The sequence below is a fragment of the Ruditapes philippinarum genome, unplaced genomic scaffold (genome assembly GCF_026571515.1).
Source record: "Ruditapes philippinarum isolate M1 unplaced genomic scaffold, ASM2657151v2 ctg833_1_1_1_1, whole genome shotgun sequence".
Classification (NCBI taxonomy): domain Eukaryota; kingdom Metazoa; phylum Mollusca; class Bivalvia; order Venerida; family Veneridae; genus Ruditapes; species Ruditapes philippinarum.
The window spans coordinates 1-17500 of NW_026853013.1; the positions used below are offsets into that span (position 1 = coordinate 1).

At 32.8% G+C, this 17500-nt stretch overlaps 2 protein-coding genes across 2 annotated transcripts in view; both read right to left on the bottom strand.

Annotated features, from left to right (window-relative positions):
• Positions 1–1365: 1365 nt before the first annotated feature.
• LOC132731571 (B-cell lymphoma 3 protein-like) lies at positions 1366–4784 on the bottom strand. Its single transcript, XM_060717766.1, has one exon. It carries the CDS (start codon positions 4286–4288, stop codon positions 3248–3250), a length of 1041 nt encoding a protein of 346 aa, XP_060573749.1. The 5' UTR covers positions 4289–4784; the 3' UTR covers positions 1366–3247.
• Positions 4785–7866: 3082 nt separating this feature from the next.
• Positions 7867–17500, bottom strand: part of LOC132731579 (delta-1-pyrroline-5-carboxylate dehydrogenase, mitochondrial-like) — a 35909-nt gene continuing 26275 nt past the window's right edge. Inside the window, exons 11-16 of the mRNA XM_060717779.1 lie at positions 17373–17458; positions 15020–15086; positions 14363–14484; positions 13603–13721; positions 12847–12973; positions 7867–10911 (exon numbers count right to left, since the gene is read on the bottom strand). Of these exons, the coding sequence (XP_060573762.1) occupies positions 10875–10911; positions 12847–12973; positions 13603–13721; positions 14363–14484; positions 15020–15086; positions 17373–17458 (558 nt within the window). The 3' untranslated portion in view covers positions 7867–10874. The remainder of the gene's footprint in view (positions 10912–12846; positions 12974–13602; positions 13722–14362; positions 14485–15019; positions 15087–17372; positions 17459–17500) is intronic.

Below are 17500 nucleotides of genomic sequence, written 5' to 3' on the forward strand. Positions count from 1 at the left end.
AATGCCTGTTTGACTTAAAATACAACAATGGGTTTGAACATGATAGAGTTTTTTCTTAAAATTGAGCAAAAATATATTCTCTACAATACACATTCCAAAAATCAAAATATAATTTTGATAATGAATGCATTGCAATTTATTTTTATAACTTAAAACATAATAAATAAATGGATGTAAATGAAAAAGAAGTAATTGATAACTAAACCATTTCAAGTATTATTTCATCATAATGAATTTCAACAAAATGAAAGATTAACAATTTTACAACAGATTAGTAAAACCTCTTTCCTAGGCAATAAATATTATAAAGTATCAACTGAGATATATTTATTTTCTTTAATATAAAGTAGTAAATTAAAATAATTTCTAATCTTTTACATGAACGTCCAATACGTTTGCCTGTACATGTTTACCTTAGGTAAAATCGTAATTGTTTAATCATTACTCAATAAAATTCAAATAGCATAAAGTAGATCTAAATAGACATTAGACAATTGTTTTTATCGTTTGCAAATACGAGTATAGTCTACCGTTCATTAAGTTCATTAATCAGTACAATTACATATGCATACATGTATCTATGGTTTAGTTTACTATAATATAAACCTTTACATACTATATACAAAATCTCTAAAGATAAAGTCAACGCGTACAACGCTGTTTATTTTAATCTCACAACTTAAATAAATATATTCTTAAATTATTTAATTATAAACTTGAAAAAGTCATTTCAAACAAAAAAATACAAAAATGTTATGAAAAAATGAAATATGTCATAAAATGTTAGTTTGGTCAGGAGACAATTTGCCTCAAAAATAACTTTTCAATGAATTGAAAATTTGGATGCTTTCCAAATAATAATGGTATAAACGAGTACGCAATCGATTTTATATTTAAATATTTGACTTAAATAAGGAAGAGCAATTTGTATTTTAAATGATACATGTTTTCTTTACAATATTTATTTGCTCATCGTCCTTATCGATTAACCTTTTACCAGCTGTCCAGCTTTGACCTTTGGAACATTCCATTCAAAGTTACAAGAGTTTAATATTAAAATACCAAAAATTTGGCTACCCAGTATGCAATTGACGGCCAATCATTTCCGGTTTCTGCAGGCATGCGATTATTCGTTGACAAACAGATATAATGACGGTTGGAAAACATAAAGATTAGCATTTTGATTAACTTAGTTTATTTACCTTTTTCTAAAATAAAGTCGTCTGGCACATTTGTGCCAGACATTTTCAATCCACTTTTTGTTGGACTTTTCTTTACCCTTTTCCCTTCTTGTGATGACAGAAATAAAACTTCAAAGGCGTTCAGGCAAAGCAAATATAAAAACAATTTAGTCAGACACTGAAAAACAGTTTCGACTTTTTATTTTCTATTCCTTTTTAACAACAGATTTAAGATAATAAATTTGGAAACTATCCAATATACTGTATTTAACTTGGATTGTTTTACATAATTGTAAACTGTCTGTTTAAACGATAAACATTTACCGTTTACACAATCATATTTGGTTTTATCAAAAGCAATTATTTATTAACATTATCATAACAAATCATAATATAGCACAGATTAAGTACTCAAAAGACAGCAAAAAGCTTTCTACGTAGTCACATTTAACCAAGTAATCGTAGTTTAAGCTCTATGGTGCCCCGTCCCCTCCCATCTTCGCATCCACCCCCTCAACACCGAGATCTGCTTGTCATGATTAAACATGTAGAACTTCCAAAATTATACTAAGCAAATATGTGAAATATATGAAAGAAATATGTAAAAGGTGTTGGGGGACACAACTTGGAATCCACGCTCTACCTGAATTTGTTCAATGATGTTTTTAGAAACCTATCAAATACATGAAATATAATCATAACAAACAAAAATATACATGTATGTGGCTGTTTCAACACTCAAGTAATTAATAAATCAGGTGGAATCTACGTTATCAATAGACCGCGTCATGTTCTTAATTCCGTTACTATAATACATTCTAACAAATACAAAAAAAATGGGTAGCTAAGTTGTCTGCCTGCCTGAATCTCGGCCCAGGTACAATGGGTTCGAGCCCTACTTGGCGCCATATGTTTCCTAATACAAATGTACCAAAAGCCGGTCATTTCCAGCAGGCAGATTCTGATTAGTTCAGAGTTATTCGAATAAGCTTTATGTTTTTTCTACAGTCGAAATTGATTAAGTAATATTTACACTAAATACAAAACAAAACAAAAATGTGATATGTGTCAGATCGGTTAAAAAACTCATGAACAAAAGATAAACCACTTTGCAATTTCAAGACCCACTTTGTCCTGAATAACATAAAGTAGATTCAAACACAGTATAGGCATTGTTTTTTGAAAAGAAAAAAAGTAGTAGTGCACTGTATAGTCCATTAAATTAAAAAATATATATCTTTATATCAGTAAAAATATGTGTACCTACTTTGGCATTTCAACAGGTAAATAAAATACTGTAAACAAAAAAATAGATCACCGTGTTTAAATCAGTTATCATATGTTTTACATAGTTTCAATTTAGAAGGAAGTGTAAAAATGTGTGACTTATATATAAATACATGATTGTATAAAACACGGTATTTATCGATTTTGTTTAAATGACAACCGTAAATAAGCTGTCGTTGTCAAGTTTTATTTATTTATTTATTTAAAAACAACACAAAAAAAACACAACAACAACAAATGAGGAATACTGTCATTCGAAAACACGATTTTCTTACACTAAATTTCACAAGGTCTTTACATATTACTATCATTCCCTACAAGGAGGAGACTATTTCAGTCTGTTAAACTTAGCACATGATAAAAGTTGTTAAAGACAAAATTATATCCACGGATAATCTGAACAAAAATCTGAAATCGGTAACAAAAAGATACAATGCGATATGATGTTATACTATCTGAGGACAGAATAATTGGATAAATTTATGTTCCCTGGCACTGATGTTGTTTTCTCGATTGTAAAATCAGCATTTAACTATATACATGCATTTACAGACTGTGTATGTGAATTTGCCGCAAGAACTCTGTCATTTTTCTGATACATCAGTTCATATGCTGTATGGTCTGTCCGTGGCACTATATATTCAAAGATCTTATTTGCATGCAGGACTTTTATCACAAGTACATTATGAGCGGGTAATGTGGTGTCCCTGCCATTTAATAAATCCTAATGGTCTTCTAAATCAAACATGATATTTACACTGATGTCCTTATTGTGTTTCCTATCCCGTGGGTATATCCGTTTTTGACTTCCGCTTCGTAATTGGAAAACTGTGATGTTTCAGTAAGGTAACGATTTCTGTTCTCCCGCGCATGTGTGCTATTTCAAGAGCAGTCTCGTCATTGTAAGTGGTCTCATTTATATCAACTTCGTCCCGGGAAATCAAATATTTAACCATCTCTGTATGATCAAGGTTAGCCGCTTCGTGCAATGGTGTTCTTCCACTTTTCCTGTCCGGGAGATTAGGGTTGGCTCCGTTGTCGAGCAGTTTTCTCGCCATTTCTTTGTTGTTGTGCTTGACGGCTATATGAAGACAGCGTTCCCCGTCGGCATTTGGTAAATCAAGGGGATGGGTACTTGGGTTAAGCAACCTTGATGTGGCCTCTGAATCAGGACTAAAATTACCCCCGCTTATCAGTAAATCTAACATCTTCATACTTTGATTCTCGCATGCTATCATAATGGGCGTCCTCAGCAAATGATCTCTTTGATAAACCGATGCCCCTCCTGAGAGAAGAACTATCAAAACTTGCTCTTGTCTCGTCAGTACTGCAAGGTGGAGAGGTGTCTGCTGTAGATTGTTTCCTATGTCTAAGGAAATCCCGGACTCTACCATTAAATAAATCAACACACTGGCTAAATCTGCCCCGAGAGTTATTATAGATGTATGTAGTAAAGTATCACCATCATTATCCCCAATATCTAAATCATCTATGAATTCATGTTCTGTAACATCAACTTCCGGTTCAACTTTCTCTACAAGGTTCAAACTTCCCAAGCCTGTTTCAATATTCCCGTCTGCATCAGGCTTTGTATCACAATCTGGACTTGCGGCAGTTATAAATTTGGTCTCACAATTTTCTTGTTTACTACCATCGTCATGTTCTTCGAGTTTACTCCCTGGTAATTTCGATTCAGTTTTTATTTCACATTCACTGCCTATATCCAGATTATCGAAGTTCACATAAGCAACACTCGGCGCTGCATCTGTTTCAACACTTAGGAAAGTTTCAGGCGCGTTAGCGTTACCTCCTTCGGCCATATTTGCTGCACAGTGTCTACTTCGCAACCAGCTGAATAAATGTGTAACGGGAAATCCAAATCTTACTTGTATTCTATTTATACACACACAGTTTATTCGGAATCTTCATGTATTTTCATTATTTAATCCTTAAAAATTTAAATGCAAATTATATTATTTTTTCATAAAATAATTGTTATTTCATTTATTTAAAACAGTGTTATCGATATGTACAAGATAAACTAATTGAAAACTTCCGCTGTGTAAAATTTCCAAGTTTCGTTTTCAACTAACTGTACCATGGGTATTTCGATTATTACGACAATTTCTTTCCGAAGGAAAATCCATAAATAACGAATTTGTAGTCTATATATATATGGCACTGGTATTAAATTATAGGTAATAACTTCCTTTGTAAATGGTGTATTACATGGAAATATCTGTATCAAAGTACATTAAGTAGTAACATTAAATTGGAAAATTAGACGTTTCTTCCCTTATAAGTTCAATATTTTAAGGTTTAATTAGTGACGTTAGAAGACTGTTTACTTCATTTATTCGATTAGTAATCAAAGCACGGAGAGTGCCGGATGCGACAAACCATGCAAACCAGTGGCTTAGTTCAATATTTAAGAATTAATTAGTGACTACTGTATCTGTACCATAAGAAATTAAAACACTGAAAATATATAAGTAAACAAGTGTGGCTACGTTAACATACATCAAAAGTAAACATAATCAACAGAAATGAAAAACTAAAGCGCGGTCTTTCTGGCTTTTATAACCAAACATCCTTTTAAATCAAACCAAATTAATATGCGTTTTGATAAAATTAATTTCATCACCCATGAATTTTCTTAAACTTCTTTAAGAGATTTGAACATAGAATGATCAGAGTTCCAATTGTTAGCCATTTGTTTAAATCCTCTCGGAATGAGCGCGGGGGGGGGGGGTAATGGAAAAAAACAAACACACAAAAAAAGGGTTCTGATTACTAATGAGTATCTTTAGCCGATATTTAGTAACTCAAACAGACTATTCTTACATATCAGACTGGTGTTTCCGTTAGTTTTATCCATGACGAAAATTTCTTCTGGCTGGGATGGAGCCAGATGAGTCACGTACGTGCTATTAAATGGCACGCTTAGTATGACGTAATTTCGCCATTATGAATGAAGTTGTAAGTGCATACGATATGTTGTAAGAAAAAAGTTACAAGTTTAATGACAGTAATGTCCACGGAAAATTGTTTTATTAAGGTAAATTATTTAGAAATATAATGGAATATGGTAGAATATGAAGGAAAATATCTGACATACATATATGTTTGTAGTTCGGATCGGAAAATCCGTCACTCGGGAACCCATCAATGGGCGGTAAGTCGATAAGACTCGTTACTGCCAAATGGGCGGGTCCCCTCAGGACGGATATTCCGATCTGATCCGCAAAATATGACAGATATAATTTATTCAATCAAATATTTTCATATTCCATAAGCAAAGTAGGGTTTGACAGTAGCTAAGCCAGATGCTCGTTAATAACATTTCTCTAAACTCGTTAATAAAAGATCATCAAATGGAAACGAATGCCAATATTTATTTTATAACATGACTAAATAAGTTTAACTAAAACAATCCATTTACAACTTTATTTTCATTCATGAACGTCGCTTAACATATAATAAGCCATGTTATATTCACACGGATGTAAAATTACATGTATATTGGGCGAAAACGAAAGTAGAGTAACGCGCGCATCTTCAATAATGTATTCGTCTGCTTAAAAGGGTAAAGTTGAAACGTTTTTGGATCTTCCGTGGCAAAACATAAATTGTTTAAACAAAGTCTGCTTTCATTGCTGCTGAGAATACCGCATCACGGATGGCAGAGACTTAATTTTTGTTACTATCTTAATAAAAATAAAAATCTCTCGCTAGATGCCATTGACAATGTGCAGGATTTTGCATATTTTGTGAGTAAGTTCAAGCATGGACAATTAAATGCGGTCCGAATTTCGAAACCTGTAAATTACCTTCAATTTACAGGCCATTTTTTCATATTGAAGTTTATTAGAAAGTCACTAGTTAACAAATGCTAACCCGATGTATTATATCCACGATTGTTTATTTTCTTTTAGCCCTGAAAATGCTCTTTGATAAAATACAGTCAAAAGAACGGTCATCAAGATTGTCGTCCCCTTAATTATTTTGACCTACAATGTGCTTTATAAGACGCTTACGAAGTAGACAAATGGGAACATTAAGTAAGGAACGCCGATACGGGAATATTGAAAATGTTACCAGCTCTATTTGATTTAGCTTGGTCATAGGCTAGTGTGACAAAACACTACCTAGCTGGCACCAGCTTAAGCGGAACTCAACATTATAAAGATTAAAATGATATAGCAACAACACTGTAAACGTATAATGAAGGAAGATACTAGGTGTTTCATCGTGTGCATTATTCCAGGTATGATCGTTCATCTGAGAATAATCACTGGTCTTCCTTGAAAGTACCCATCGAACCCACGTACCCGTCGAACCCACATTGATGAAGGACCAGCAATATTATGCACATGACTTTTAAAGCCCCAGACTCATGTTAGGGTCTTGTTCTTATTTTCTGTTTAATATCTTACTATTACGAATCTTCTGACACTACATTTGAGCCGCGTCACGACAAAACGAACATAGTGCGTTTGCGACCAGCATGGATCCAGACCAGCCTGCGCATCCGCGCCGTCTGATCAGGATCCATGCTGTTCGCTATCAGTTTCTCTACTTGTAATAGAGTTGGCGGATGCGCAGGCTGGTCTGGATCCATGCTGGTCGCAAAAGCACTAAGTTCGTTTTGTCGTCTTGTACATTTAGAGCTGACATAATTAATTTATTTAGAATAAGAATAAATAAGTAAATGCCACTATGTAAATAAAAATAATCAATTAAGAAAAATGATTTTAAGATAAGCAAAGTTTTCTTTTTCCTTGTTATATCTTATCTAAACCAACGACAAAACAAACACTTTTTTATAGAAAAGACAAAAATAATTTGATTAGTTATACGGAATGCAGCTTCCCATACGCTTATACGCATGATCCTACGTATTACTAGCTCTAATCTATCCCAGGTCTATTCAAACGAAGAATGTCCCAAGACTGGGGTCATGATATATGTAACTTTTGTAGAGGACTAAAATGTAATATCTTAATTAGCACTTGGCATTGTATACATATATAGTTTCGGAGATTTAAAAGAAATCTGCTATCGGTTCTAGTGACTTAGAAATGCATAACACTGAAACCAATTATATAACTTTTCTTGATGATCACATTATAATATCATTCGTGTGAATTTTGATTAACATCCACCAAATTGGTTAAAGGGACACCACTGTTGACATGATGGGACTGGAAGTAATTGTTTAAGATTTATTTTATATACCATTTGATGTAGGTCTAGACCAATATCAAGCTAGGAATGATACAAAATATGTGTTTTTAGGGTTTTGGACCTCAGTGGAGTTCCTTTAACATTGTTTAAGATGTTGTTTTAAGGGATAATTTTCTAAATCTGGCAAGGAAATAAAACAAGAACAAAATACTAATACTTATATATTCTTGGTATATTTTTATTAGATTTCATAGACAATATTACACACATTATTCAAATACAAAAAGAAAACGAAAAATGTGCATACTTATATTAAATCCATCACCCTTAAAATATCGATAAACATGTGAGATTTACTTTAAAATGGATAGATCTTTAAATGACCCTAACAGTGGCTGATCCAAATTATCAGATTAGTGCATTACAATAAGAATTTTTGACCTAAATCTTTTGTTATTCGAATAAATGACAAATCATATTAGCCAGGCCACCAGATTTATCTTTCTTTTACAGAAAATTTAACAACTGATTCCAAAGATTGTCCAAAATAATCAGATATTGATAGAAATATTTTTTTCAGTGTAGAAATAGAACAATGATGTTTCATAAGCAACATTCTAGTGGTATAATATATATGTTGATAAATTTTGCATGAAACATGCAGTTAAGTCATAGTCATTTTATAAATCATTCAATATTATAGTTTTCTAAAGTTTTGGAGTTGTGTTTTTTACTACATGTATTTTGGAGGCAATAAAGTGATAATGGAAAAAGAAAAAAAATCTTTGAGAGTATTTATAAAATTGAACATAAAATGAGTTCCAAAATCCAACATTCCATATTGGGTGTTAAAATGGCTATGTATGTACAAAGTATGTACATGTTCAAACAATATATTTTATCAAATGAGTAATACGACTTGTTTAGTCTTGTTTCTACACTTGTTAATGTTAATTAATAGACAGAATATCAATATGAAGTGATACATAAAGTGTCCAAATGGGTAGTTATGAAAGAACCCATAAAAAGATATTACTATGGGTTACACCCAAAAACTCAAAATCCATCAATATGCAGTGGAATTCTGTTCAAATATTATGCTAAAAATATAACAAAATATACATGTATATCACAATCAACCACCCATAACTAAAAGTAGAATGCCCTCCAGAAAAATATAGACATAGTTACTGCCCTTGCCTAATGAACATGTCAGATGACTGCACATCAGCTCAGAGAGAGAAAACCTTTTAACAATAATGGATTATAACAAAGAAAATAATTACATGTATATTTTACTTACATATATTATAAAACTCTACTAGTTGTACATGTATTTATTTGCACTTTCCATAGGTTCCTGTCTGCAATGTTATTTTCAATATTCAATTACGGTAACCCATTTATGGTCTTTGTGAATAATTTTGTAGTTTCATTCTGCATTTAAAAAAACGAAAAATAAAACAACAAACAAACAACAACACAGTATCACACAACAATCAGGTATGAAGCATTCTACCACAGCATTTCATTTATTTGTACAAAACACAAGTGTTAATGGCCCATCAAAAATGAAATAAATCACAAATAATAATCAAGCAATAAAATGAGATTCAAAAATAATGTTGTTCAAAATCAACAAAAAATATATGATGCTTATCACCTCACAAAACATATTCCTTAAATGAGTATTAGTTAAAATAAACCCACAAATAATCAAAAAGCTAAATGTCAAAACAAAGGCTTTTAGGCAAATTTTAATATACTAAGACTTCAAAATAAAACCACACCATAGGTATTCAAAGATTTAACAGGTAAAAGACACTTCAAACTAAATAATGACCATCCAATCAATGGCTTAGCCAAAAATCAATCATGTTTACATTGCAAGAAATTTCATTTCTTTCTTATAACTCCTTATGTAACAAAACACATTTGTACCTTGGCTTTCAGAGGTTTTCAGAGGTTTCAGTTTTTCAGAGGTTTCCGTCTTCAGAGGGTCCAGTTTTCAAAAGGTTACAGTTTTCCAAGTCTTTACTGTATTTGTTCAATCAGAGTGATGAAAGACATTAATTATCAGTGTACAGTATCTAGCTGTGTCCAATTTTTAAACTACATAAAATGTGCAAGGTTGGGATGATGCTTTGCTATTCTTAAAGGTAGCCAATGAAAAATTATTTTTACTATTATAGAAAAAAATATTTTAATGTAAAGAGTTTTGTAATATTATTATGCAAAGTATATAAATATCTTTTTTTTAACCCAACAAATGGTTTTATATTATATACATGTATACATATTCCTAAGGCATTTACTGGACTCTGTACTTTCCAACATTATATGACAATACACTCAAAAATGAAAATCTTCTGCCATTTTAACATCATGATCTATTTTAGTTCATTTTAGCACTATGATGCAAAACAATATTCCATACAAAAAAACAACCAAAAAAATAATGTTAATAATAAAAGCATAATGTAAAGTATCGAGTATCTTATTATTACACGTAGTTAACTTTGATACATAGTGCTATTCTGAGATTCCATAACAGCCGATGACAATCAGTAGCTTTAGAAAATAATATTTCCATTAGTAAATTTCCAATAAAATCTCTTACAACTTGATAAGGTCACCTAAGTGCAGTAACAGGATAACTCCTACTACTAATTTAGTAAGAGTTATCTGCACTAAGGGGACATTATCATATTAATTTACCAAATGAATACACGTGTAATGTGATATAACTTTATATAACTTGTATAAAATGTACACATTCACGGAGCTAAAAAAAATCTTTAACAATATAAGTCTTACTGCTTAAATAACAGATATATTGTAATCAAAACAAACAATTTTTGTACACAACATTTTGTTTTAAAACAACAAATATACTGTAAATAGACCAATGGTTCATCAAAAGAAAAAGAGTAAAAACATTCATCATTAAAAACAAACAAATATTCTAAACTAATTCTTTGATCAAAAGAAATACTGTAAAGAAATTCTCTGTTCAAAATAAAAAAAAAAACAAATAATTGTAAAACAAACAAATTATTTCCTCAAAAACAAACCAATACCGTAAACAAGTTCTTCTGTCAAGACTGTCAAAATAAATGAGTATTTATATATGATTATGTAACATCACTTTAGTTTGTTCAATTCCGTAGCATCTGTTAAGTTTTTAGAGTGTCTTCTGCTGTTGTTTAGTTGGGCATCTTACTTCACATGTGGGAATGCTTGTTTGTCAACTTTACTGAAACACGAAGATAAAAAATTAGCTGTTTATTTGAATTTGTTACACTTTAAGTGTCAAAAATACACTATTAAGTGTAAAAGACTTAAGGCTAGTATTAAACACTTTGTCTCAGGACATACCAGACAATTCATTTTCTGGTTGGGTTTTGTGTCGCACCATCAAAGTAGAGGTCATAATTATGGCAACTTCAAAGCTTTACTGATAAAGACCTATGATGCACTTCCTTGTATTATTTTAGGCAGAAATGGGCACCTGAGTAGAACAACCAACATTCTGTAAGCCAGCTGGATAGCTTTCTCACCTGAAAGAATCTAAAGTCCCTGTCAGGATCCGAACCCACAGCTGTAAAGGCTACATGGTTTAAAGTAAACAACCTTTACCACTTTGCCCACTGATAATACACTTTAATTCAACACTTAAATTCAACTGACCCTAACTCTGCTTAAGCATAGAGGTCAATGACCATTATAAAGTTCACATCAATTATCTAAAACAGCAGTCACCAAATGTACAAAATGTTTGTTTAATTATATGGTATTTTGGCCGATTTCAAGAATTTTTTTGTCTTACAACGTCAGTCTGCCCACCTTATTAGCTTTCCTGGATAACTAACAACCGGGTAATTAAAAACCCAATTTCCCCCCTTCCCCCAACCCAAAAAAATTGGGGTTTTTGGGAAAGCAAAAAAAACCCCAAACTTTTATTTTTCCCCTATTTTTTTTTTTTTTTTTCCTTAAATTCCCAGTAGTGAGACAGCAACAGGCCCATTTTAACTGAATGCCTCAGATCAATAATAACAAAGAAATATTCAGATGCCAAAGGATCAAACCAGCGATCCCTGGAATCCTAGTTAGCTTAGTTAGCAGACAATGATGGTGTTCTCTTGAAACAGTTAGTACCTGTGATGGAAGTAAAAGACTGACTGAAAACTACATGCTGCACCAAAGCATTTCTACAAGCACCAACAAGAGCTGTCGGTAGGACAGCAACGCTCGACTATTCTTAGTGCTTGATAGTAAAAAAAATGCTTGATAGAGTTACCTCCTCCTGTTAACAGGTTGGGGTCATGATGTTGAACAAGTGTGCAAAGTTTCAAAGCCATATGTCAATGGACTTTGAAAATATTTGAACTATTACAAAAACTTTAACGTAAATTCTAAGTCGAAAAAGGGGCATAATTCTGTCAAAATGCTTGATAGAGTTACCTCCTCCTGTTTCCAGGTTGGGGTCATGATGGTGAACAAGTGTGTCAAGTTTCAAAGCCATATGTCAATGGACTTTGAAAATATTTGAACTATTACAAAAACTTTAACGTAAATTCTAAGTCGAAAAAGGGGCATAATTCTGTCAAAATGCTTGATAGAGTTACCTCCTCCTGTTTACAGGTTGGGGTCATGATGTTGAACAAGTGTGCAAAGTTTCAAAGCCATATGTCAATGGACTTTGAAAATATTTGAACTATTACAAAAACTTTAACGTAAATTCTAAGTCGAAAAAAGGGGCATAATTCTGTCAAAATGCTTGATAGAGTTACCTCCTCCTGTCTACAAGTTGGGGTCATGATGGTGAACAAGTGTGCAAAGTTTCAAAGCCATATGTCAATGGACTTTGAAAATATTTGAACTATTACAAAAACTTTAACGTAAATTCTAAGTCGAAAAAGGGGCATAATTCTGTCAAAATGCTTGATAGAGTTACCTCCTCCTGTCTACAGGTTGGGGTCATGATGGTGAACAAGTGTGCAAAGTTTCAAAGCCATATGTCTATGGACTTTGAAAATATTTTAACTATTACAAAAACTTTAACATAAGTGGTTACGCCGACGCCGACGCTCGGGTGACTGCAATAGCTCTACTTATTCTAATTGAATAGTCGAGCTAAAAAAAAACATAGTAAAAAGAATATATATAAAGTTTTCTTTGTTTGACTTACAAATCAGAAGGAGAATCTTCCATACTGGGGTATTTCCACGTAGTTTTCGGTACATTACGTGTTTTTATTGACTGTGGTGATACAAACTTCAACAAGTAGTAGGGTCCTCCTGCTTTATCATTTGTTCCTGAAATATCAGTTGTTATATCATATAGTTATTTGACATTTATTCAAACATATACATAACTTCATTCATATAAATTATTCTCTATAAATTGTATACAATCATATTATTAACTCATATTTGATATTCAGAATTTGATCTCTTCTCGATGTATTACTATTTGTATTATATGAATTGTTTTATACATTGCTTAGGCACACATGGGAAGACTGGTCTTGCCCAACTGTTTTGCCTTTCTTTACTTACTTACTTTTCACTCACTCACCCATGCGCCCACTGACTAATACTTACTTACTATTAAGCCATTCTATACTAAACTTCCTGATTCACTTATGAAATAATCTTTTCCAGTTTTGTAATAGAACAAAATACTGTCAATATATGGTTTCTTTTATAGCTTTTACGGGCATCCATGGCCAAGTAGTTATGGTCACTGACTGGAACTTCTTGCCCTTCATCACTGTAGGTTAGAATTCCACCTTGTTTGGATTATTTCATGTGAGGTACTATCCAGCTAGCTTACAGAAGGTCTGTAGAGTTTAATCATTCTATAAAACATTACCTATTTAACTGCATGTCAATTTAATTAATATGATCACTGAAGAAGTTCCTAAATTATCTCTAGATTATACCTGAAAGCCGGGTACCGCCAAATGGTTGTTGGCCGACAACAGAACCGGTGGATTTGTCATTGATGTAGAAATTGCCAGCAGAGTCAAGGAATATATCTGATAATTCTTCTATAGCGTTACTGAAATATTATTGTAAAAATATGAAACTGAAAGTAGGTGTATATTCTTGGTAAAAAGGCAAACAAAAATATCAATAAAACTTAATAACACGAAATTGTCTTGTGACACAATTAAAGAATAATTTGTACCTAAGTAATCAAGATTGTTTATAAGCATAGTTACCTAATGACTCGCCACTTACGTTTTTTATACCTATATCTGTTATATATAGCAGTTGAAATAATTTGTTTCATAATATTTAACTCGTTTTCTCAAATAATTTATGTGATTTTAATAACAGACACATTAGTGTTAAATTTGTCCCTATCATATGACTACAGGATCTTGAAAACAACATGATTGAAAATTTGACAATTTAAATGTTCCCACTTCTAACATTACACCACTTAAAGATCTTAGTTAAGTGTTAAGTTCTTGTGAAAAATTACCTTCCATTTCACCTTGCTTTCAGATAGACACAAGAAGCAATGTGTACATGAATGAGAAATAGTTTTTGACAATTACTAAAAACCACTATGTAAGGGAAATATACCATGCCCACCATGCATGGTTTGTATTTTACTGAAAGTAAATACATGAACTATATCCAGCAATTACTTTCATTATTGTTGACTTAATTTATATAAACGTCAACACTTACGGGTCATCTGCGTATATAGCTCCCGTTAAAGCGTATGGTGAAGTTTCTGCGGCAAGTTCAGCTGTTTCACGATACTTCTGATCTGGGTACACATACACCGTAACAATGGGACCGAATATTTCCTGTCAATAAAAGTAGGTAATTAAATTAATTAACACTGTTAACAAGTATGATAGGACCACTACATTTCTTATAGTCAAACAAATAACAGACATCGAAAAATTGAATTGCTTCATTTCAGCTAATTATATACTATACTCAAATTTGATATTTAAAAATATTGGTAATTGCTACCTAGTCTCTTTGTATGTATAAAATAAACATTTTTTGACTTCATATGAAGTAGATAGTATGTTTTAAACTCTATACACTACAGGTTGACACAATATGAATATATAGTGTCTTTAAAAAAAACTCACAGTTTTTTAAGATAAGACTAACTTACTTGACCTGTAAATAGTAAAACAGTTTCCCATACATACTTTATTCATTCTTTTATTCAAATTTGACATATTCAGTAAGAATTCCATAGATTTTGATAAGTTTCAGCGATTAAAATATTTTACTCACAGATGAGCATAGTATATCTTTAAATGATTTGCCAAGCTTGAAATTCTGGTACCTCAGTAACAATATAAGTGATAAAAAATTTTTTACCTCCTTCAAGATCTTCTCTTTAGGATTGTGTGACTCAACAATTGTTGGTTCTATAAAATATCCTTTACTGAAAAAAACAAGAGGGCCATGATGGCCCTGAGGTCGCTCACCTGTATATAGGCCGCCCCAACCCCCAGGGCTTTTATTTGCACAAACTTGGTAGACACCCATAAGAAAATGTTTCATGCTAAACATCTAAGCTCTAGCTCATTGGGCTATTTAAAAGAAGATTTTTTTAAAGTTTTTACTATACACATATAGTTAAAAACAATGACACGCCTGGGGCCGGGCCAGTTATGACCCCTGGGTTTTTATTTGAACAAACTTTGTAGACACTTACTAGGAATATGTTTCATGCTTAATATCTAAACTCTAGCTATTTGGGTTTTTTCAAAAGAAGATTTTAAGTTTTTGCTATACACATATAAGGAAAATCAATGACCCCGGGGCAGGGCCAATTTTGACCCCAGGTCTTTTATTTGAACAAACTTTGTAGACACTCACTAAAAGATGTTTCATGCTTAATATCTTAACTCTAGCTATTTGGGTTTTTTTCAAAAAAGATTTTTTAAGTTTTTGCTATACACATATAAGGAAAATCAATGACCCCCGGGGCGGGGCCAATTTTGACCCCAGGGCTTTTATTTGAACAAACTTGGTAGACACCTATTAGAAAACATGTTTGATGCTAAATATCTTAACCATAGCTCTTTGAGTTCTTTAAAAGAAGATTTTTAAGTTTTTTTACTATATGCATATATAGGGAAAAATCAATGACCCCCCCCGGGCGGGGTCAATTTTGACCCCAGGGCTTTTATTTGAACAAAACTTGGTAGAGACACTTATTAGAACATGTTTTTCATGCTAAATATCTTAGCTCTAACTCTTTTTGGTTCTTTAAAAGAAGATTTTTTTAAGTTTTTTAACTATATGCATATAGGGAAAATCAATGACCCCCTGGGGCGGGGCCAATTTTGACCCCAGGGCTTTTCTTTGAACAAACTTGATAGACACCTATTAGAACATGTTTGATGCTCAATATCTTAGCCATAGCTCTTTGAGTTCTTTAAAAGAAGATTTTTTTAAGTTTTCACTATATGCATATAGGGAAAATCAATGACCCCCCGGGGCGGGGCCAATTTTGACCCAAGGGCTTTTATTTGAACAAACTTGGTAGACACTCACTAGAAGATGTTTCATGCCAAATATCTAAGCTCTAGCTCTTATGGTTTTTTAAAAGAAGATATTTAAAGTTTTTTCTTTCGGTTGCCATGGCAACCAGAGTTCTGCATGGAATTAAATTCTTTGAACAAATTTTTAAAGGTGACCACCAAAGGAACATTCCTGTTGGAAGTTTGGATGAAATTGGCCTTGTGGTTTATGAGGAGATGTCATTTAAAGTAAAAGTTTACGGACGACGGACGACGGACGGACGACGGACGGACGACGGACGGACGACGGACGCCGGACGAAAAGCGATCACAAAAGCTCACCCTGTCACTTTGTGACAGGTGAGCTAAAAACACATGAATTTCATTATCAAGATGCTTAAGGATTCATTGTTCAAGTCTAAAAGCAAACTCGATCAAATTTCCTAGGGTACATGATATTCTTGGAATATGCAACAATTTAGTTAGATTTTGTATATACTTATTCTAGTTAATATTTGATCACATGGTATGTTTTAAATGTAGTAAAATTAAAAGAAATCAGGTGGCCAGTTTTCATTTCACTAAAATAAACTGCACCATGACTGGATAAGTTAAATCCTATAAAAAATATATGAGCCACGTCACGACAAAACCAACGTTATGCGTTTGCGACCAGCATGGATCCAGACCAGCCTGCGCATCTGCGCAGTCTGATCAGGATCCATGCTGTTCGCTTTCAGTTTCCTTTCTTGTAATAGGGTTTGTAAGCGAACAGCATGGATCCTGATCAGACTGCGCAGATGCTCAGGCTGGTCTGGATCCATGCTGGTTGCAAACGCACTATGTTGGTTTTGTCGTGACGCGGCTCATATATATATTTACTATAATCATTATATTTTTCATTCCCAGTCATGTCACACACTAAGCTCAGTAGGGAGAGCATAGGACTTGTTTTCCAAGGTTAGCTGGTTTGATCCTTGGGTAAAGCATAATTTTTCCAAGACAATTGATCTCAGATATTAAGTCTAATGGACACTTGTCTCTCATTACTGATTCAGAAATCATGTAGCATTCGTAGACAGTCACTTTCAGAAAAATTTGTAATTACTGGTTAGTTATCCAGCAAAACCGGTTTGATAGATAAATCGCAAGATATGACCAAAATCAGCATAAAAACTAGATATATAACGATACAATTCTACCTGTCATCACAATTACCACCTGCCACAATCTTCAAATCAGGAGATTTTTTTGCATGATCCAGGTAACTTTTACATCTTGCGAAAGCCTGGAATTTCAAACAGAAAACTGACTGAAAAAACAATTCAAT